Below are 24,017 nucleotides of genomic sequence, written 5' to 3'. Positions count from 1 at the left end.
AGCCCAAAAGTAGAAAGTGCCTGAAAATCTGTAGTGGCTGTTTGCTCACTCTATTAATTCAGACTTACCTGTGTGCCATATCTTTCACCATACAGATAAACCACAGCCAGGCCGTTTCCCTCCACTTCCTAATGGAAATGATCCAGAAACTACTCCAATGATCCTTAGCCTCACAAGGTTACATGATAACATTGGATCATTACTCAGGCATTTGGAATCCTGAACCAGTGGTCTGTAAGAAAAGATACATTAGATAGCGACTAGATCCACAAGAGCCCCGCCTCTTTCGAGATGTCTCTAATCAGTCTTGTAACACCTGTATTGGGGCCTATGGTATTTTTACTCGTGCTACCAGGTCCTTGCAGGTTGGGTGAGGGAAATAACGTGCGTAGAGTTTAATATCACTTACTGGGGGTTGTCGGCGGGGTCAGGGTCTTGTGTACAAACCACTGCAAATACACCTGATCAATATGATGCTTGTGTACGAATCTTTTGTTGATGTATACAGCCATCTCCCTGCCAAAGGTCAGTCACTCAAGACCTTTGAAGTGTTGGTCTATTCCTTTGCTCTTTGTGACAGTCACTGCTTTGTCATTGGAAATATCACCACAGAACGGGCTGAAAAATGTGTCTTTCAAACCATAAGAAATTGAGTCAAAGTGTTCCTGTACATGTCAGCTTCTTGGGCACAGCTTATCATGCGGTCAACCCTTTTGTACAGACACATGTAGGCAATGTTGGTAGTGTGTTTGACAAATTGACTACTGCTCTGCAGTGGTACATAAAAGAGTAGTGGACATAGCACCCTCTCAGCCACACTACTATTAGAAAGCATACATCCTAAAAAGAATGCAGAAGCAGGCTCAAAACAACCTGTATTTCTCCTTCTTATTCTCTTGTAATGTGGCCTGAGGGCAGGCTAACCTATTCTGAAGGGTTGCAAGCTAGTAAAGAAGCATCCAAACAACAATATTTCTGAGGAACCAAAGTAAAAAAATGTCCAATCAAGGGTCTATACGATTAAGGGACTTGACTTAAACACACTAATAACAACACCAATAGTCTGTTGCTATAAAGGGAGACACAGACTATGCAGACTTTATGAAGAAAGGGGAACTCTGGGTTTGAAGACTGCGGTAGACATGGAATAGTCTCTGCATCAATGTTTCACTTCAATGGATATGTCTTTAAAAGGTAAAGAATGGGGTCTTAAAGGTATCTAGGGCCCTTTAAAACAGGCCACGTCACCTCTATGGCAGACTGTACCCATATACGGTTCAATATGAAACCTTCTTTTTCTGATGTACTAAGAAGATTGAACTCAAGGGGGTGTATTGATCCCTTATATTCTCATTGTGCCACAGTGGATTGGCCAATTTCAAACCTTTGCTAATGGTCCAATGTTGGATGCTGTGAAAAGTGAATGTTCTTGGTGTTGTCAGTCTCAGGGAACTTTGTTTGCAGGAAGTGGGTAGGGAATAGGTGTAAGTGGCCAAAAAGATTCAAAACAGTGGGACACTTCTCTGTTTTGCAATTTCTCTCCTGGGCTACCCTAGCTCCTCCCTCTCTTCTGTCTCATTTGCCTCAAAGAGACTGCAGTAATTACCACCAGGTGAGACTGCCCTGTTGTCCTGACAGGGCTTCCTTTGAAGCACTGGCCCCCTCCACATCATGTGGGGATATACTATGTCCTCATGTGGTAGAAAAAGATGTTTCTAGGGCTTAACCCAAGTTTTTGGTTTTGGGTGAAACTCAGCCCAGACCGCTGATAAAATACAAATAAAAAAAAACTAAATAAAAAAAAAAACAGAAGGTCCTGACAGTTGAAAAAAACCATTAGGAACCAGACTGACAATAAAAGGACATCAACAAGGTTTTGGCTAGTATTTTCCAGTAGTGCAGTATTTGTATTTGTTTAATATTTATATCGCACACCAAACCCTGAGGTAGCTGGGTATATTTCCACTGGTCCCCATGTCAAGCCAGACATGGCTTACAATTGTTTATAAATCAAACTTCCAGCAGGCCTTGGGGGGTACACAGTAATATAGTAGTTGGGTCAGGGTTGCTCACTGTTTAATGCAGCCGCTGGCTGTTGGAATTTTGGGCTCAAGTAAACTGTTTGCAGCAATGCACATGTAACTATTTAAATGCCATGTTGCCAAACAACATGGTAGCTGTTGAAGGTGTCAGTAGGCAGTTCCAGCAGAGATACATGTTTGCACTATACTTTTGGCAGGCACAGGACATTGTGAAAGTGAGGTTTGATCAGCAGATGTCACTTTCTGAGATAAAATAACTATCATCATTTACTAAAATCAAAAAGGCTGAGGCTAGTATGCCCTCACAGATTGGTCTTTGTCACATTGAGGCTGTTACAGTTATTTCTCCAGCCAGAGGGCCCTTGGATATTTTAGCCAGCTGTTCTTGCCACTACCCTGGTGAAGTGCCATTAAGGTCGGGCAATGTTTTTTTTGATGGTGCTCCTGGAGATATAAAGTGCACCCATCGCTGACTCTCTCTCTCTCTCTCTCTCTCTCTCTCTCTCTCTCTCTCTCTCTCTCTCTCTCTCCCTCTTTCTCTCTCTCTCTCTCTCTCTGTCAATTTCCCTCCCACTCTCTTCCCCTTCTCTTTCTCCCCCCCCCATCTCTCTTTCTGGATATCTCCATCACCTTTCCATCATTCTCTGTTATTAACTCATGTTTGGCTCTTCAGGATCAATGCAGTTGTGACAAATTGACCTGCAGGAGTACAAGGATAAGTAGAGGCTAAACTGCCCACTCACACCTCACACTTCCACAAACCAAGAGCCAACATAATCATAGAGGTAACATAATCACAGTCAAGAAATATATCTCCTTTGCCTTGTGTGGTAATGTGGGATGAGGGAAGGCTATACACTTAAGAGGGGTGCAAATGTGGTGTACTTGTAACCCAAACAGCAACGTATAACAGTTCAAAATAAAGGAATGTCCAATCAAGGATCTATTACAATATATACTTTAATCAGACAAACCATGTACAATAATAATGAACTAATAAAATACTACACAAAACCCACGCCTGAGGAAAGAACACAGAATAAGCAAAGATAGTAGATGCAGCACTCTGGGTAATGAATGAGGGGTGAAAGGTAAAAACAAAAGGAACAATTTTCTTAAAAAAGGAATTTCACTTGTGAGCAAAAAAATAAAAGGTTCAAAGTGACCTAACCCGTCTCCAGGGCTGATGACTGACCAAGGCGGCAGTATGCAGTCAATAGTGTCGTATATGCTCATGGTGCTTCAGCAGCATCAACCGAGACTTCTTGGTGCTGTGTGACGATTGGAGGAGAGGTAAAGGCAGTAACAGAGGTTCCTGCTGTTTCAAATGTGTTCAACAGTTCTTAAAACACACTCGAAGCAGTTCAACTAAAAATAACTCTAGAATACTGCTGTCCTGGACCTCAGTGCCAGTGGGTCGTCATCCAGGGGCTCAGGGTCAATTTAGGTCCTTTTTTATTGTGCTCCCAAACACTGGGGAGCTGGAACACAACTGCAGGGGTCCTCCAACACAATGGAGTCCTGGGTACCAATGTGGCTGGGAGAGAGGCAGGTCGTGTTCCAGCAGTTGATCACACTGAATGCTCTGTGGGGATGGTTAGGAGACAAAGCCGGTTTCTGCCTTGGAGCTCATGCTTTTACCTTACAACTGGAGGTCTTTGGAAAGGGCTGCTCTCTCAGCAGGGTCCAGTGCAATCTTCTCAACTGATGATCCGAAGATGCTTCAAAGATGATTACCAAGATGATTTAAAGAAGTGGTGGTAGGCCCCTTCTTTTATAGGCAAACATCCTCAGGTAATTGGATTAAAGCTATACTGCTTTAGGGGTCCAACCCCTGCCCTTGAAATGAGTGGCCTTTGCCCTTCTGATGTCACAATCAAAGTGCTTTGCTCCAGAGGAAGTAGAGGAGACAGTATAGTGAAAGAGAGGCAGAGAGAATCAACAGGGCATGACTCTCCCAAAACTGTGCAGAACCCTCTATGGCTCCCACTATCACCAGGATCAAAAGCCTTTTGAAATGCATCCCCCTGGTGTGAGGCCTGCCTCTCTGTGAATGTGTATGCCTTGTGGTTTCTGTTCCCAGGCTAGCGTCCTATGGGGTGGCTTCCCTGGGGGCGGAAGGGTGTTGTCTGTCCTTACAAAAGAACAAAGAGAAGCAATGCCTCAAAGCTAGTCCTCTCAGTGGACAGGGGTGGGCCGTGTCGGGGAGGAAGACACATAATCCTTCCACAGCTGAACTGAGCCCACACAGTGGACACATGTGCAACATAAATGGAATCTGCCTGGAATATGATATGACATTTGTAACGCGCCTACACACAAGTGTTTCAAGGGATGACGAGGCAAGGAAGGGGAGAGAGAGGGAGGACAGAGACAACAATCTTACTAGGCCAAGTGGCATTGAGATCACGCAAGTGCAGGGGAGGGGCGAGGGGAAAAGTGCCATGGGAAAGGGGAGGGGGCAGTGCTATACATGGGATCAAAACAATAACGAGAAGTGTGGCCAGCAGGTGGCAGGTGCAATAACTTTGAGAGATGCTGGCCACTATATCTTAATTCATTTATGGCTTATATTTATAATTTTATGTGCCACCAGGACGATATCTTCAGAGTTATTTAGTTTTTGGAACAGGAGTTTATATGTTAAATGCAGCCCCTGCACTGCAGAGACTTGGGTGTTGCTGGGGCTGTCGAGAGGGCACCTGTGGCCTCTGAATCTACTCTGTGCCACTGGTAGAGCAGGTGCTGCACATCAGGATAGTGATGCAGCAAGGTACAAGTATACACTATGCTTTTGGCAGTAGATTTAGTCGTAGATTTCCCTTTCAGAGATGGAATTCCCTGCATAATTTTATTATTTAATAAACATTACAATAAGCCAGGTCTTTCACACCCTTGCCAGATGGCAACTCAACACAGCAGTGTCCATGTTACACTACTACTCTATTGCTGGAAACCAATTTGGTTGACAGTTTATGGAAGTACACTCTGGTCAAAGTTTCAATGAGTAGCTGGGTGTTGTCCTTTGTAACTTGGTAATCCAATGATGTGACCCATGCTTAGGTTATTGGCTAGCATCTATGGTTTACCACATTCTTTCCCAGTTCCTGCTTTTAAGGCACTCCACTGCAGGGATGGCATTTTAAAGCCTGAGAGGGAGAATGTTGACTGACAGTGAGCCATTACTCTAGAGCCCTGCATCACCATTTTTGGCTTTGTAAGGATACAAACATAGACTGAAAATTAACCCAAGAAAGTCAACGCTCGTGGTCTGTCCAAAATGGTCAATTGAGGAGAACGGGTGAGGCAAGACCCATCAGCCTGGCCTCCTTATAGATACCTATAGTATTGGGAAGGTATTATGGCAGGTATTTCATGGAGATTCCTAGATATTTTGGATTTTAAGTATCAGCAGCCTCTTCCACAAGGTGATTTCCCACTCTTGGGGTCAGCTGCCCATTTTGTGACTATAAATGGCAAAATCCTTTCAGGGGCATGTGCACAGGAGCATGCAGGGTATACTGCAGATCCTGTGACAGACTTTTGCAGGAGGTGGGACAGGCAGGGGATCGGGGGGGCGTCAACCAACAATTAACTGGTGAGACTGTTGAGAATTGAGGGGAATTTCTCATGTAAGGTGGCAACGGTTGTGATTCCAGTGTATGTAAAACCCATGAAGCCAAACTAGTACCTAAACCCACTATTAACTGTTTGATGCACATTGGTTAGGTCAGAAACGTTCTTGCCTGAGTCAGTGTGCAGTATATACTGACCTTGCAGTTTTAGACCTGCTCCTTTGTTCTTGGTGCTGCCGTAAACCTAACAGTGTAAACTTGCTAAAATAGAGGGTTGCCCAAATGGGCACCAAGTTATTCATGACCAGGATGAATTGAAGGTGTAAATCTAACCAAGAAGTTATGGTGTTTTCAACTTGTGAATCTGATCAATGGTGATGACCATGGGTGTTGGATTGGATGTTAAAGTGTGAGTGTTATCCTGAGGTGTGGCACTTGCTCGGATTGGCAATTTTAATGTTGAGTGAGGACAGGTATGATAGATAATGCTAGACTAGCCTATCCCAAAATGTTTGCCATGTTTACTTTTTTCCCTTTGTTATGTATCAGTGTGAAGAGGTTTTCATGATTTCCAATGGCAGTTTCTGAAATCCTCTTGCTGTCATTTAGTTCTGGATCTGCAAAACGGCAACTGGTGAAATGGTGGAGTAGCATTGCAACTCTCTTTTCCTCTATGATTGGAGCCACATTCATCACTATTTAGTTGTTTCTCTTCTGGAAATGGATTACCAATACACATGCACAATTGCATTAGTTCTAAGTCTGTTGCACTAATGCAAATGCGTGTGTGTATGTACTAATGACAATTTTGAATGTACAAAATATATTCATACTTCTGCAATTGTACAATATTCCTCCCAAGGTCTCAGAAAATTAGTTCAGCTCATGTTCATTGCTCTGAGTTTTAATCTTCCAGATAAGTTTCCCATTAATGAGTTCTAACCTACAGGAAAGCCCTGCATTGTCCTTGAATTCCAAAAACAACTACAAAATGGTGTGATGAATCTGCTGATGTCATCACTCCTTTCCCGAGATAGCCTCTTCCCATTGTGGCCAGGGGACGGCTGCTGCTACTGTGAGAAACCTGAAGGTGTCTTACCCGCTAATCCCCGGGGACCTGTCATCCAGGTGGCCAGGACATGGCCATCGCTTTTGGATCCAGTTCCTGTGGGTGAACCAGTGCGGGAGGATCACCTGGGTGAAGGGTCCTTGAGGAGAGGGAGTGGGACAACGGATGTCGAAACATGTTATACCCTTCCCTGTAACACCTTTACCCCATCCTACCATATAGGATACTTAGAAACTCAACCCCCACCTTTCCCAACACAGACATGTTCTCACAGATAGCTTGCTATGAGAGAAAATGTACTAAAACCTGAGCTGTATACCTGACATGTCCCAAAACAGTGGTTAGGCATGGTCAGGCAATTACTGACCATTACACACACCTGACTTCCATTACACTTCCACACACGGATAAAAGACAGAGCATGAGAGCACACTCTGAGAGAGGCAAAGTACACGAGGAAGCAGCAGTTCCAAGTAGGCAGTTTAATACAAGGTGAAAAACAGTAAAACAGAAGTGGATCGCAAGGTGGGAAGTGCTCATGACCTTTTTGACGAGGAACCGTTACTTTCATGAACCTTTGAGAATAGAAAACGTAAGTTAAGGCGGGGATAATTGCTTGCCGCCGTGATACTGTCCTTGGCTCCTACAACAAAGCAGCACCAGTGAAGTCAGTACAGCCGGTGAGTTAGGTAGACTGATACAAGACCGGTCTGTGTTGAAGTCAAGGTTGCAAGCGGCAACATTGTATAGTGAACACTGAAGCAAACAGTATATGACGTGTATGTGATAATCAAAACAAGTAAAATTGAACAAAAGATGAGTGATTGAACATTGAAGCCAAGGTACGATACCTTAGACAGAGTGGTCCATTACCGCGTGCATGCTCATTTGATAGTCTCTGTAAGTTATTCAACTGAAAGGTGGCAAAAACGAAAGCGTGACAAAGAATTATGGATCAAAGTGGTCCTTCAACGGGTCAAGCAAAATCCCATGCACAATCAAAAGTTTTTCATGTTAATAGCGTAAAGAACATTGATGACAAACTAGATGAAGTTGGTCCAAGCCCGGAGGAGAGAGATCAGCTGAGAGCTTTTGGTTGATGCAAGTTTGTGTGAAATTGAAATTGGTTTGAACCTGGCAGAGGGAGACTAATTGAACAGTGTACTAAAGAGGATCTGAGCCCGGCTGAGAGGGATCCGGGGTGAACCCTGAATCACTGAGAAATTGGGTGCATGAATATCCTATGAGCTTTGGATGCATGAACATCCTACAAGCATTGTGCTAAGAGGATCTGAGCCTGGCTGAGGTGGATCCAAGGTGAATGTTGAATCACCTGAGAAATTGAGTACTTGTGAAATCTTAAGAGGAGAAGAACATATTGTTTGTTTGTCTCATCAGGCGCTCAAGAAGAAGAGACTTTAAATGGCAAAGAGACTTGGGCATGGAAGGTCCTGATGCTAATGATTGAACTGTATCCACGTGCTAGAGAATCCAGAGACTGTGCTAAGCTCGAGTGTACTGCCTTGTCCCATGGTGAAAATGTGGGAAGGGAGAGGCCAATGGCCTGAACATCCTGACATATCATTTTGTGAACACTTCTTTCTTTTTCGTTACACTGTTTCCCACACTATTTGTATTTAGAGGTAAGAATTGGCAATAGGTTTATTAGTATTAACCCTTTTCTTTTGACAAGACACCACTAGGACTGTGTTATTATGATTTGATGGTCGTAGCTTGCTCCCATCTGTAGATTTAGGATTAGATAGACATTTTACAAGCCCTTTTTGAAGTTCAATAAACACCCTTGAACTTGGGTCACTTGTCTTACTGTTGATAACATGCCTTCCTTACACTAGCTGATCCTGAGCCTGGGGGTGACTATATGAGGCAGGACCATATGGGGGGTGGTTATCCTCAGGGGGGAGTCAGGACTCATCAGATGAGACATGGTATGCTCCATTTTCCTTTAAGGATACCCCCTCCATTCCCTATCTCCTGATAGCATATTGTAGTAATCCCCTTCAACAACCTGAAAGACCTGCTGCTAGCCTTCTATAATATCCTGAAAATAGAATGTCAAAAACTAACTATGAATCCCATGTGAATCCTTTGTAAATATTGGGACGAGGAAGAACAATGATCACTATGAAGATCAATAGAGCACGGAAGCCCAAACCGTGCTCTAATTCTCGGAAGGCGACACGCAATACCATGGCATTTAAATTCCCCACAGCTGAATCAGGAAGGAGTGAGATGCCTGACACGAGCGGAAGAAGACCCTTTAGAAGACTATGGCGGCAGGCAAAGTCCGGGAAGGCAGAGTAGCAGGCTCCCCTTTACATTGAGATCTGAGCAGCCGCTCAAAACAAAATGGCATTTGCCCTGCCCCGGCATCTAAACCAAAATGTGGATAGCGTTTTTGAGGAATAAGTGGTAGTTGCAGACCTAAAAAAAGCGAACACCTTACTAGTGTCTGAATGTCACCCATATGTTCACCTTTTTCCTTGAAACTTAGTGAGTAATCAGATCTTGACTATTGCACTGAATTTAAAACCATGCAACAAGACCATCACAGATGAATATACCAAACTTTAAGCCATGAAAGTATAAGATATATTTTGGAGACAGAAACACAGTTATGGGCTGGGTTCCCCTCAATCCCATTGCCACCTCTTTATTCAAAAGAAGTTATTTACATGTGTACAAAATGTGAAAAATATTTTGGTGAAAATATGTGTGGTTTAAAAATAAATTAAATACCAGTGAACCATTTTTATGGAGTCATGTGGTTGTGTTTTTGGGTGGGGGATGCAGGAGCGGCTGTCTTAATTGGGGCTACACACAACATTGCTACCTCACCGTTTACAAGCTGGCTATTTGTCAGCCTACTACAGAATAGAAATACATCCTGTGGAAATGGAGCCCCTGCTTCCTTCAGCAGTTACAGGGAGCCAGGCAGCCCAATGCTGTGTTTAGAGAGATAGTGCACTGATAATGGAGCACTGTTTGCCCTTCCATAAATATCGATGTGTAGTCTCTATATGCACACTATAGGGAACATGACAAATTTGATTTATTGTGTAGCACCCTCCTAGATACTATTTTAGACCACCCCTGTGGTGTCCTAAATGGTGATGTCCCCAGATCAGGTATGGGCACGTCTACTTAACAAACAATTCCTAAATGTGTAGTAGGCTATGAAACAGGAGCACTGACAAACATGTGTTGATGACTGTTGAGTACAGACAAAAGTGGAAAAAATGCAGATGTGCCCATTCCGCTTATGGTGCCTAATTGGTTAATGCATGGAACATTGGGCCTCATTCCGACCCAGGCGGTAAGGGGTTTACGGCAGCGTAAACAGCGCCGACCCTTACCGCCTGATTCCGAGGTCCCTTAGCGCCATGGAGGTTTTAACACCAGGTGTTAAAATCCATGGCGCTAAGGGACCTTGATGTTAATTACGCCACCGTAATTTACGGTGGCGTAATTAATGCCTTCCCCACTCCCATTATGCCCTATGGGGCAAAAATGGGAATGGGGAAGGGTAAATGGGGATTGGGGACTTACCGCCCCGCCAACCTCGGAATGGGGCGGTAAGTCCGCCAACCACCATGGCGTAAACATAGTTTACGCCATGGTGGTAAAGGTACGACCCAGGCGGTAACTTACCGCCTGGGTCGGAATGAGGCCCATTGTATTTCTGCTTCCTATTACCTCTTTTCTGAGTACAATTTGCCCAAGCTGTGTAGTGTGTCCCAACTCAACAAGATATGTTTGGAACCAGCTCCTTGCTTTTTAAAAGCCAGATTATCTACTAAAACTCTTCCAAGGGCCCCAATGTATCAACCTACTTGGTTTACGGGGTGTTTCCTGAGTTATCCTGACTCTGCAAGTGGCAGTATGGCTGAGCTCTCAAGGCAACTCTCCAGGAGGTGAAGGATGTTGTAAAGATTGAGTATCCACGTTTGACAAAGACACAAAGGGAAGGTTTACTCAATATATCAGTAAATATATGGGGTTATTCTAAAAGCAAGGTTGTTAGGAGTGTTTCCCATTGATGTGTAATTGTCCCTCCCGTTGTGTACCCTGCCATTTTTTTGCTGTTCTCTGACAAGCTTAGCCTGACTTTTGCCAGTGGAGCACAGCCTTCTGCTGCACTCTGCTGGGTTTTCGCTCACTTTGTTATGAGGAAACTGACATGCCCTTAAAGACAGTTAGTAACGAGAGAATTTTTTCCCCTAATTCCTTTCCTATGTTGCAACTTTTCTGCAACATGTTCAAGTGCACAAAGTACCTTACAGTACAGCGTGCGTGGGTCTACATTTCGTTTTGAATTTCCCTTAAAGGATTTTTTGGTGGAAGTACAGATGTGCCTTCGACAGGGCTGGTGGCAGCGTATCTTTTCTACATATTTTGAACCCTTTCTGGCCATGCAAACCGCATTTACCGCAGTTGGCACAGGAAGGTGGCCTGGCTACAAAATGGCCATGCCACAAGGTTTTTTGTCCTGTCCTTTGGTCATCTTGTCCCTTTACCTTCCCCAGGTCAAGCAGACCTGGGTCCATCCTTATTTGATTATGCATTCTCCAACAAAAAGCCAAGCTTTCACAGGCTTCTGCATGCCTTGTGTGTGTGCCTCCAGAAGGTGGACTAGACCGTCTAGTACCAATACACATTCAGGGTGCCAGAAAGTCTGGTGTGCTGGGAATGACTGGGACCAACATGGTCCGTGATTGATCCATGTCTGGTGTGCCTGTATGTGAGCAGATCTCCCACTGGGTCCTGTTCGTTTCGGCATGAAGGAGATCTGGATAAGAGAAGGTTCCAAACACCCATACCAGGTTGATCTCTTGAGTTCTCACTGAACCTAGGAAAGGATACAAGCATCCTGAAACTTAGAAACTAAGAAACTAAGAAGCCAAGTTGTGGAATGCTGGTGACCCACTGGAAGGTTTGGCACCCTGAGCCCACTGTTGTTATGCTGAACCCCTCTGCATCCAATGAAACCAGAAGATCTGCAAAGGCGCTTTGACCCATTTGAATATTGGGAAAAAATATTCACAGCACCTTCATCTTAACCTGCAAGCGAGCCTCTTCGGAAGTGTTCCTGGACCAACCATTGAACTGACCAGCTTTGCAGGACCTTTGCTCTGAAACCGAGTGGACACTTGAAACTTGGTAGATCATTAGCTCTATTTTCACGGCACTCTCTGGAATAAAGGGAGAGCACCCGAAGCCGAGTGCACACGGTCACCGTTTTGCCCAGCCGTGGTGACGAACTTCGCAGGTTCTTTGCTGCTGTGCCCCTCTGTGACATGAGTCCTGCTGCAGTGAAACTGGTCTGATCCCTTCACCAGGAGCAGAGAAATTGTCAATGTCCTGCCATGGACTTGTCGCTCTAACTCAGCCGATGAAAGACGCAGAGCCACACAATTGCCGCATTTGAACATGCAACCAAAGAGGACTTGACTGCCGAACTGCTATTCAATTGCTCAATAGAAGTCAATTGCCCTTTGCACATCTGACCCCATTAACTGGATGAGCTGAAAAAAGTCTGTGGGAGAATGGGAATGTAATGAAGAGATGATGACCCCGCAGATCACTCTCCAGCACTCCTGACGTCAACAGTCACCATTGCCAGCTTGATTGGCAAGGTCAGCATATGAATAATTTGGACCCAAAAGAGAACAAAGATCTGCAGGTTGAGAAAATGGGCTCCAAGGAAGTGATTCAAATAGAAACATCACCACACAGTAGCACAGACTCTGTGGATTCAGAGAGGGTTTCTAGAGGTGAAGCTGCAGAGGCTGCTGGTCGTTTTGGATGTGAAAGGTAATCAGTTTAGGACGCTACACCAAGTTCAGCAGAACAAAGACTTTAGCCATAGTCAGGGGCTGCAAAGGCGAAGTACAGAGATTGAACAATAGTCAGAGGTGTAGACAGGGTATGGCCTGAGTGGGCAAGGCCCACCCAAAATCTGTAAATGCCTACTCAGCAGTACTGTGTGGGCATTTACAGATGTAAACGTCACTGTGGTGGAACCAACTACTTTAGCTTCAGGACCCACTTGTTTGACAATCCTGGCTTTGCCTCTGACAATAGTCACTCTGTTTAGAGGTCACAAGTGGCAGTCAGAACATAGTGGTGCAGGACACACCACTAGAGGTCCACATGCTAGGAGAATGGCAACACAGGTCCTGCCAAAACAAAGAGGTGATGGCTGGAAGGTTTAGAATTAATCTTAACCACTGGCAATGCTCTGGGCAACCCTCCAGACCACCGTTCTTCGCCTGCCAAGCCATTACAGAAGGGAAAGACCATATGCAAATCAGGCTTGGCCCCACCCCAAAAGGGGCAGTCCAGCCCGAACTGCTAGGCCACATCCCCTCTGCACGAGACCACAAGCATCCCCAAACATGTTTCACAGGTCCTGCTACATTGTTCAAGTGTGGAAGACAGAGCTCAGGAAAAGCAACAGCAGGACACATGAAGTCCTCTGGACCTGAGGTCAATAGTACAGGTGAGCCATGATGGTCAGAGGAGCCTGAAAACACCTACATAACAATGTGCAAACTCAGATGGTCCTGCTGTGTCACGGGGGATCAGTGTATAACATTCCTTCTAGTCACAGGCCAGGCAGAGATTCACCATAACGTTTCTTATAGTGCTGAAGTGGAGCTTCTGTCATGTTATCAGGTAGGTTGTCCTTTCTGGTGCTTCGGTATCAATTGCCAGAAGTGAAAAAAGTACTGGTGCCAAGTAGCAGCTTTTATGACCAAATCACAGTGCAAAGGGCTTCCCTAACCTCCAATTACATACACATTCACCATTCAAACATTGGTCAGTCAGCCAATTCGTGCAGGTTTGCACAAACAAAACTCTGTGGGCATCTTTTCAGACAAACTCAGGGGATGTGGACGCTAAAAAGAGGCAAGATATCCCCATACATAGACACACCCACTCCAGCACCACTGTGCGCACCTAAAAAAGGCTCACATCAGAAATAGCTGTACATGAATTCCTTGTCTCCACCCAAACACACAAAGGCAAAAAAGTATAGCTGGCTGGACATTGGATTTACTATAGTATTAATACCCGTTCCAGCCTGCCGGATCAGGTGTTTTGCTATTAGCACCCCTGGTATTCAATCCAAACACCCATGTGTTCCTCCAGGATGTGGACTAGACCGTCTAGGTCCAATACACATCCAGTGCTAAAAGCAATGTAATTGTGTTTGAATGAATGGGATGCACTTGCACTTGCAGCATCCTGTCCGTTAAAACAAAATACTTACTAAAGATGGCCGCCATGTGGAGCCCCTCTTCCATTTCCATTGGGCTGGCAAGGATACAGAGGATGGCGTCAGGGGCGCCTACATCTAAGGAATCAGGTATGTGGGGGAGGGTGATTGGATGGGACCGGAGGCTGGAGGGAAGGGTGGCAGGGTGGATGTCAGGGTGGGAGAGCAGCCTTCAGGTTAATAGCAACGCAGGCTTGGATCGTGGAATTCAGCCACATTCTGTGTAACATGATTGTCTGCGTCCCCCACTCTGGGATCTACACCACCTCAAGGCTTCATTTCTGGAGCCTGCATGGCGGAAAAGGGATTTTTGTGAGCCTAATTGGTTCCAATTCATCCAATTCATGCAGTCACTGACCAGAACCTGAAAACTGACTAAGCATGGTTACTTACATGGGGAATCCAGGGGGCACCTTAGCTCTAGCCCCCACATTTCGGAGCCATACGAGCTCCCAAAGAGCCATATACATAAAAGAGTTACGTCCCCAGTAAGCACAGGATGTGCCTCATAAGGGAAAAGCCAGGAGCATCTAAAAAATAATCAAAAAGTTCAGGTGACTAAGGAACATAGAAATGGGTTTTCTACATTTTAAGGCGTGGCACTGCTGCAGTACTCGCTCAGTTGAAACACCTGATGCACATCTCCTGGGTTGCCGTTGTTTTTTCCTGCAGAAACAACTGCTTTGAGAAATGTCCACTTGAAAGAGCATAACTCTTTTTTAGTTATCAATTCACTGTTTTATTGTCCATTTGCCTTGTGCTTTTCGGAATTTAGAATGTCACAAATCTTTTCTTCACAGCTGAAGACTCATTTTTTCTCGACTTCCTTTTCAGATAAATGTTTGTTTGTTGTCTTTTTAAAAAATGGCGCTTGTTTCATGAATGGCTGGAGAGTGACCATTGGGGCGACGCTGTTCTTCGAGGCAGCGTGTGGTGTGGCGGCGGCGCATATAGCTCAGTTCCGCTGTGCCCTCGCCACGCCGCTCTGCAGCATCCATCATAGCAGCGGGTTTCTAAAGCTTGTGTATTCCCTTGCAGGACTGGATCATTGCCCCCGAGGGATACGCTGCCTTTTACTGTGACGGAGAATGCTCATTTCCCCTGAATGCTCACATGAACGCTACAAACCACGCCATAGTTCAGACGCTGGTAAGTGGCCCACCCTGTTCTCTTTTTATAATATTTTCATTTCGGCTTGAAACAATAATCCTGCAGGCGAGCCTGCTGTTGCTGTTGGATGAAGGCGATGTTTTTGCTTTGAAATATGACAGCAGCGTGCCGAATAATACTGTCAAGAGCAGTGTTTAGTTAAACGTCGGAACTCATACGGTAGTTAGCATTTGTAGAAGGCCCAATTTGACATGTTTACGTTATGCTTCTTTAAGATGTAATTGCAGCTACAATGTTAGAGATTGAACTTCAGGGAAAACGTTCTGGTTGTTGAGTCGTAGCTCCTGAAATTGGACAATCCCTTACAATATCAGTTTTAAACATGATATATAAGATATTGATAACGAATCGTTGTGTCCCCCCTCACCCCCGCGTTTAAATTGGACACGACACTGAAATGTTCACGGTTGGACCACGTGGCCACATTTGCAATGCGACTTCGAGAACCTACTTTGTTGACAAATTGAAACATTCATATGTGAACGATTCAACGCAGGTATTAGCATGAGTGTGAAGTCAACACACAATTCATGAAAAGAAGTGCATGCTCGCGTTTCTTTTTGTAATTTTCGGATTTCTTCAAAGTCAAATTGGACCCAGGCAACCAAACTTGTTGAGGGCACTTCCTGGCTCAATATTACCCCCTGGCTGCTCCCCCGCTCCAAGCAAGTGGCTCACAATGTAGACAGTGATAGAAGTGTACAGAACAGTGGAACAGTGGTCTCGGCAGAAGAGTGGGTAGGTGGAAGTATAGTGCAACATGTGACAAGGTGTTGCAGCCAGGGCATTGCAAAAGACTTAGGGCCTGATCACGACTTTGGCGGTATTAGCCCTACAGCCGAACTCCCCGGCGCTAATAGCACCAGATCACGAGTTTGGCGGTAATGTAATTCCCCATTCCCCATTGAGCCCATTCGGGAATGCCCCATTCCCCATTGTGCTCAATGGGGAAAATTTGCGCTCTTACCACCGGCAGATTTCCCGCCGGTGGCAATAGCGCACATTTTTGGTGGTTTTCTCCCCATCCAAGAGCTGGGGCGAAAATCCGCCAAAGTCCTGATTTGGAGGGCCCTTAAATCCGGCGGTAATAGTGCGACCGCCGGATTTAAGGGTTACCGCCAAAGTCGTGATGAGGCAGTAACTACGGCTCCTATTACAACTTTGCACTTTCAAAGGGACTTGAATGGATACATCCTCTATAAAGAATGGTGAATATGGTCTTAAAAAGTAGAGGAACGGTAAACAGAAACAAATAAAAGTAGTGGAACACCGCTCCTGACCGTTCCCGCTCACTCCAGTCACTGAATGTAGAGGTGAATAGCACTAAGCAACTTAATGCAGAGGTGGTGATAGCAACTCAGTCATTATGATTAAGTTGGGCCCCTCATAGGATGAGCACATTGTGAGATGCGTGTAACTTTGAAGCCAATTAATGAAACTGCATGAAACTTTCCAAAACGAACATACATATTGAAATCGGAATTGTTTTGTTTATTTTCGTGTATATCCATCCACGGGCAAAACAGTTAAAAGTGTGGCCCAAACGTTGCATTTTCCATGCAAACACCCAAAGTGAATATTTGCTTTCAATGGATGGATTTTGACCAAGAAGCTAAGATCTGCTCCAATGTGCAATTTTCACTTTGTCTTATAAAAAATAATTCAGCAAATACCTGAAAAGAGTGACAAAGAAGATTGAGTGCAGAAATGTGTAGGTCACGGCCTATTGCAGAATGGTGATATGGAACCTGACATGTCTGGCTCCACAGACCATAGTAGACGCAAATCCCGTGGTCAATTGAAAGGAAGCATTTCCTGGTCAATACAGATGGACTGAAAATAGCTGATGCAACGGTACTCTTGGAATGCAGACTTCCCCATTGGTCAGCGGATAATTGGCTAACAATGAAGTTGAAAGGGGGAACATTGCGGTCCTCTCACGGATACTCCAACCATTAGCTGTGTAAGGGATTGCCTCAGTGGGGTAGAATCTGTGTTATTGTCAATGAAACAAAATGGCTGTAGGACACGGACCCCACACTGAAAGCAAATGGAGAAGTGGCATATAGCCGCACTCCGGAAATACCCTAACGCTTAACAGAATACAGATGCATTGGCATGGTCGAATCTACCACTTTTCAATGGAACTAAATAGTGGATTTGGCGATTTGGTCTGAAGTCTCAACTCTGGAACCATGGATACCATTGAGGTCTGTTGAGAAGGATCAGAGGTCTCGGGCTGGGCACTTACATTGGGGTTCATTACTGGGGACGTACAATGGCCCATTAGGGCTCCTAATGGCACGAGCGCGGGGCCAAAGACCCAAGGCCATGTCCAGTTTTAGCAATGTCCCCGGTGCATGGCTGCAGGCTATATGATCACGTTATATCTGTTCAGCTGCATGGGAAGTTTTTTCCTCAAGCAAGCTTCTTCCACCAAGAATTTTCTTCAAGCTTCGGGAATGGTTTGGATCCTTTTTAATGACAATACTTTTTAAAGCTACCTATTCTGCCCCACCTTTTAGACTCAACCTTTGCCATATGGTATCTGCTCTGTTGCCCCACTTATATCATACCTATGTTCTGCGTTTGGATATGCTCATCCCCTCATATTGCTTAAATTTCTACCCACCAGTTATGATACCCAAGTCCAACTCTGGAACAGAGTATGGGCAAATAAATCTGCCATTTTAGTTAATGTTTGGAGTCTATCATTGGCTAGTTGAGCAAAAACTGTCTGACTCAAAAACCCAAATAAACTCTCTGGTATTGAGCCACCTTTTAAGTGAAGTGTCGTGCCACGTTTACTTATGCTGAAATATCACAACATTCTTAATTGGCTTTCCTGCTTTGATTCAGCGGGAAGGCAGTCTACGCTAAGCCTAAAGATGGACCATTGTCCAAAACGCGGCACTAATAGTTGAGGAACCCCCTCTGAAAAAATATAGCCATATCTATCCTCATTGGGTAGACTGACAATGTTTAGCGAATGTCAATGTATTGTATATATCTTTATGTACAACTTGAGAAAGGGAATTCACAAAAATGTTTTAATGTATTTTCACAAATCAACAACTTATTTCATGACAATATGGTGATTAAAATGCACAACCTGCTTTTTGAATTGTCTCTTATGAAGATTATTTTTGAAACCTTAGTGTGAATTTATATTGAAATGCCAGTAAATTATTTGGAATATTAGGACTGTAGTCCATATAAGTGTGCATGGGTTACTCTATGATTCACGCACATATAAGTGTGCATGGGTTACTCTATGATTCACGCACAGCTTAAATGGTTCTATGTTCTTTTGCCGACAGAAGTTTTTTCACTGGAAGTTTTGCCGAAAAAAATTCCATTGAAATAAACTCATCAATTATTTTATTTTGGAGGGTCCGCCTGAAGCCCCCACTATCCATATGGTGCTACCTCAACTCCCTCCCCACCTCTTTTAACCGCTCCCCCATATATTTTGACAAGTTTTTTAATGGAATTTTTTTGGGCAAAAATGCCATCGAAAAAAACAACAGTTTTAAGTGATAAGGGTTCAAGTCATCACAGTCTGTGTTAATGAGCAGTCAGATAAGTATTCAATTAATCAATCAAATTAACATGTATTAAACCCAATATAGTTAAAAAGTTTCCAAAGATAAAACAATCCTCTATGGAATCTAATGTTAAAAAAGAATACATATTTTTCATAAATATTTTTAGATACAGTTAGTCGATAGTGGCTTTGGTAACACAAACGTCTAGCCCTTATAAATGGTGGTTATTGATAGTATTTGCCAATATATACTGTATATGTTCTAGACTGACAGTGTATTATCTTTGTATTATTACACTTAACACAAAACACCATGCAATATAATATATCCCCTAGTCCGGGATTAACCTTGTGCGCCTTATATTGAGGTACACATTACTAATAGCTGTCCATCCCTCCTGTGCATTTTTTAGCATAGAAAGAGGGCACTTATTTCCTAGCTCTGAAGGCTCAGGAGTGAGCTTCTTCAGAAGAGGTTTAACAATAGCTTGTTAAAAGTTGAAATGTACAATCAAAGTCTTGAAGCTACATTACCTATTCATACTCAGGGAAGCGTGCTCAGCCAATCAGGTGGCTGGAATAGCGGGCAATAATACACAACCCCCACCCGCTGTACCAGCCACCCGAGGCCCTTCCTCGGGTGTCTCTTTTCTTTTCCTTTTTTTTATAACATAGGGCGGCAACAGGGAGAAAACCCCAATTGCCCTTCCCCCTACCTCAACTTACCTGCGGAACCAGAGCCTTGTGCTCCGGTCCCCGGTGCTCTCTCGTCTAGTTGCTGCAACCAAAATAGAAAAGGGACTAGATCCCTTTTCGGATGACGGTGGGCATTTTGAAACATGTTTTCCATTGCAGCCGTCCCTTTTCCATGTCAATGTCAGCAGCCATTTTTTTGGCGGAAGATGGGCTCACGCAGAGGAGATCTACCGTCAGATGAAAAGAAATATGTATCGATCTGCACCCTGGAAAATCCCAGGGTGCGAATAGCTTTAACGGCCTGCAGCCCGAGCTGAGCCCCTCGCTTCACTCAGGCCTCCCAAAGAACAGGCTGGCATGCCGTTAAAGCCCATGTATGCCCCCCAGACAGGGCATGAAAGCTATATGAACCAGAGCCAGTGCAAGGATAGATATATGTTCATGAAAGAGCTTCACAGGACATTCATTCAGGGGTAGCCTGGCGTTATCTTTCTGTGATGAGGTTCTGAAAATGCTATTAACATACAGTTGGATGTCTTTGCGATTTTTAATGAACTTTTAGTTCCTAAGTGTTAGAGCTCTACATCCCAGTACTGACCTCTGTGATACCATTTCCTCCTCCCTTTGCAAGAAAGCTATGAGGATTTGGGATGCTATTAAACGTAAGTTAAACAGCTCTTGTGATCTGGATGTAGATATCCAGTTGAATGAGGCACCATCATTCATGGAATGTTCAACACTATCAGAGATTACAATATCCTTAACACAGGATGTTATGAAGTTAGGGTAATAGTTTGTATGACTTATCTATTTCAGAGCGAAGAAGGGAAGAATTAGCTGTTTCCATCATGTCTTGTAATGTTTTACTGTATTTAAAAAAAGAAAGTTATGTGATATGTAAAATACATGGACAACATAGGCCCATCATGTGAAACATGTATGTTGTCTTGGCTCGTTTTCGTTTTCAAATGTCTTAAATGAGACTGATTTCTTAAAATGATAATACATCAAGAAGGTGTCCCGGCCCTGATCCTTTTCATCATGGGGCTTTATTTGAAGACCTTGCTTTCAAACATAATCATTGGTATATATTAATAACTATTTTCAATCAGGGACAAATGTCTACTGCTTATCCAACCACTTGCACACCTTTCCAGCTTTTGAGATAAATATAATGTTGTCACAATTGTGATTCTGTTCCTAAAATGACAATAGCTTCTGAAAAGGATCCATGTCTGGCCTGGCTAAATTTGAAAAAGATACCTCATTTGAATATGTTCTGCCTGTTCTGGAATAATTGTTAAAGGTCATGGAAAACGCTGCTCGGAATCTATATAGCAAATGGTGAAATGGTGAGCATTGCTCCTTCAAGATCACTGATTTCAGGTCTGGACCTGAGAGCAGGCAGACTTTTATGAGGATGAGAGTCACATTAGCACAGACAGTAATCCCTGCCAGACCTTTCAGATTGTGCGCCTTAACATGGATACAGAAAGTTTGAGTAAGCATTGTAAAAATAAACTACACATTGAACCAATTAGATTATTCATTGTCATGAACACCCAACAATAAGGTGTCCATCAAAAGTCTAAACTATAAGTGCTCTCAAGTAACAAATGCAAACTTTTCCATTGACTGCTATGAATAAATACTAGCACAGGGTAGGTCATTAGTGTCTTCATTAGTACCAGAGATCATGTTGATCTGCCTCCAGCCAATCAGTGGGGTTTACTGGATGGTATGTACCACAATGTGTGCTACCTGAGTACTGGTACACCACCATCTTGACTCAGAGGATCCTGCTGCCTTTACCCTGATGCCCCACTTCATTTTCAATCAACCCCTCCTGCTACCCCATTCAACAGAAATATACCTGTTTCCTTCCTCTCCAGGCACTAGTGCTCACCCTGCTCATCTTCTCTCATCACAGATGGCGGCCTTGGAAAGGAACAATGGACTAAGAGTAGCGCCCTTCCCTAGTTCCTTGGCGGCCATTTATTCTTTTGTATTTGATCTTAACCTATGAACACACCACCGTGCTATTTAACATCTTTTAAAACAACGTATTGGAATCCCAGACAACATGCCAGGCTACTGATAGTGTTAATACCCTCAAAGGGGAATTTACTGCTGGTTAACAGTACCAGGGACTGTGTTGAGAGCCTTAGGATTTGTTCCCCGTACGTTACTGGTCGGTAACCCCGCCCACTTTACGAGTAATTGCTACAATACAACTCTCTGATCTGTGAGGCTATTGGAATTTGCATCTATAGTAACATTGGCTAATAACACATCCTGAGACTTCTGAATGTATACACGCTTAGAAGGTATCCATGCACACATTCCTGAAATTCTTGCTAGGTTAAGGTCAATAATCATATGGAATCCTTTCTATCAAACATCAATGACTGACTTTCTTTGTGTTTTACGCCCACAGGTGCACCTCATGTTTCCTGACCATGTCCCTAAGCCCTGCTGCGCTCCTACAAAGCTGAACGCCATCTCCGTGCTCTACTTTGATGACAGCTCCAATGTCATTTTAAAAAAGTACAGGAATATGGTGGTACGATCGTGCGGATGCCATTAAACTTGGCAAAGGGGAGCGTGTAAAACGCGACAAGAAGGTTCTTTTGGAACACCCCGGCAGACAAGAGACTTTGCAGTGGGAAGACATCAGCGAGCTAGTTCCCGCTCAAGTCAGCCCTCGCGATATGTATAGTATTATGTATATAGTAGGACTTGTTATTTATTTACAAATTATATAACTCCCTTTCTTTGGATGAAGACTATCAATAGAATATATTGTACAAACCGCTTTTACTGCTTCCATTCTTCAAAGGTTACTTCTGGACTGGCGGAGACCAATTCCATTTCAACACTTTCAATAAAACTTTCTATGATTATTTTGTTCTGAAACTAGACAGAGAACTCCTGTTCCTGTGGTATATTGTTGAGGGGAAATTGAGCACGTTTGGTTACTTTCTGCCAATGAACACTATTACCGAGTATTTATTTAGAGAAAGGCACTGACGAAAAAAAAAACGAAAGAAGAAAATGCTTGGATAAATATCATTTTTGTTTTACAAGTTCTGCTCCATTAGAAACAGTGAGACGTTGAACTGTGCTAGAGCGAGTAAGTGGCAGGTAAAACTGAGAGATTGGGTATAATTATGACAGCTATTTTCTTTAGACAGAGCTGTGTAACTGCAGGCGTGTGTGATGCCTGGGTTCCTGAAAAGGGGGCTGCACGCAGTGCCCACGGAAGAAGTCACCCGGCCCTTCCAAACAGCACCCCACATAAACATTACACGTTCTAGTGCAACCTTCTCCCCCCACAAAGAAGGCCTGCTCCTCTTTCAACAATAACACCCATGGCTGCAGTCTGCAAAGTGATTTGCCATTCCAAGGCGTCAACATGGCCGGCAATAAGGAACTGTGGAGCGCCGGCCACTTGAACACGCCTGGCTGGGCGCGCGGAATGTATACACAAACATAGGTTTCAAAGGAACGTTATTTCCTACAGCTCCTTTTCCTGGTGGGAAGCTTGTTAAATGGTGGGTGGAAGGATTTTATTTCTTGCTGTGAAAATAGAAAAAGTGAGCTGGCCAAATTTAATACAAGCACAGAATCGCCTCAATATGCGTTGTATATGTTATGTTATTTATGACATATTTCAATGAAGAATGGGTAGCGAGGGTTCTTCACATGTATGACACTGTTTTGGGGGGCATGATTTTTCATTAACTTGACAACTGTATTGTGATTTCCTCCCAAAACTGGGTTTTGTTGCTCCATGATTCGTTGTGTTATTTTTGTGTGTGCAACACCACAATGCTAACTAGAAAATATTGTAGTTATGTGCAGGGATTTTGTTTTAATTTCAAAAATAAATTATTGGCTCACATTTAACTTCACATTATCAGAAAGAAGTACAGCAAAAAAACCTTCTATTCATGCATTTACCTTCTTGTTTGTTGCTGGGATTTGTGATTTCACTGTTTTGTCACAATTTTGGTCTAGCAAACACATCTATCTGAAATAAACACATCTTCAGGTGACAGTGGATGCTCGACTTTTCGCTCCATTCACGTAAAACATCACTCTTACTGATGAGAATTTCCCAGGTCCGAGACTATGTTTCTGAATATATATACACATGGTTCAATGTCACCTACGTCTTGGTTTTGGGAAATGTTGGTGGCATAGCCACCAAAATATCGTCAAAACACCATTGCTATAGAGAAGAGAGACAGAATAAAAGGCAGCCGGAGAGCCGACTTTATTGTTGGCATGACAACTGGAAATACTGTGGCATAATCGGCCAAATTCACTAAATGTTATTTCTTGTTTTCTTACACCAATGTAATCCAATCATGGCGTGTTTAGTTTATTTTCTCCCAATCTAGAATACGGTAAAATGTCACGCGTGTGTGTCAGTTTCAAAGCTGTGGGCGTGTAGTGATCTTTCTTTTTCGAGTGAAAGGGAGTTGGGCTATATTCGGGCTACTGCCATGGCCCTCTAGGCTTCCCTTTCTGGGTACAGATACAATACAATCATTATTTTCTGTAGAAGTGCAGAACAAATGACACGATACTGAGGTCCTCATAAGGCAAT

General features: G+C 43.7%; 1 protein-coding gene across 1 annotated transcript in view; it reads left to right on the top strand.

The window, feature by feature from the left end:
- BMP5 (bone morphogenetic protein 5) overlaps positions 1 to 23,460 on the top strand; it is a 736,485-nt gene extending 713,025 nt beyond the window's left edge. The window contains exons 6-7 of the mRNA XM_069606148.1: positions 15,028 to 15,138; positions 21,840 to 23,460. Of these exons, the coding sequence (XP_069462249.1) occupies positions 15,028 to 15,138; positions 21,840 to 21,989 (261 nt within the window). The 3' untranslated portion in view covers positions 21,990 to 23,460. The remainder of the gene's footprint in view (positions 1 to 15,027; positions 15,139 to 21,839) is intronic.
- The last annotated feature ends 557 nt before the right edge of the window (positions 23,461 to 24,017 follow it).

Source organism: Ambystoma mexicanum, chromosome 4p (assembly GCF_040938575.1).
Source record: "Ambystoma mexicanum isolate Mex_15411 chromosome 4p, UKY_AmexF1_1, whole genome shotgun sequence".
Lineage (NCBI taxonomy): Eukaryota > Metazoa > Chordata > Amphibia > Caudata > Ambystomatidae > Ambystoma > Ambystoma mexicanum.
The sequence above is the reverse complement of the archived record's forward strand: the minus strand, read 5'-3'. Positions and strand labels throughout refer to the sequence as shown.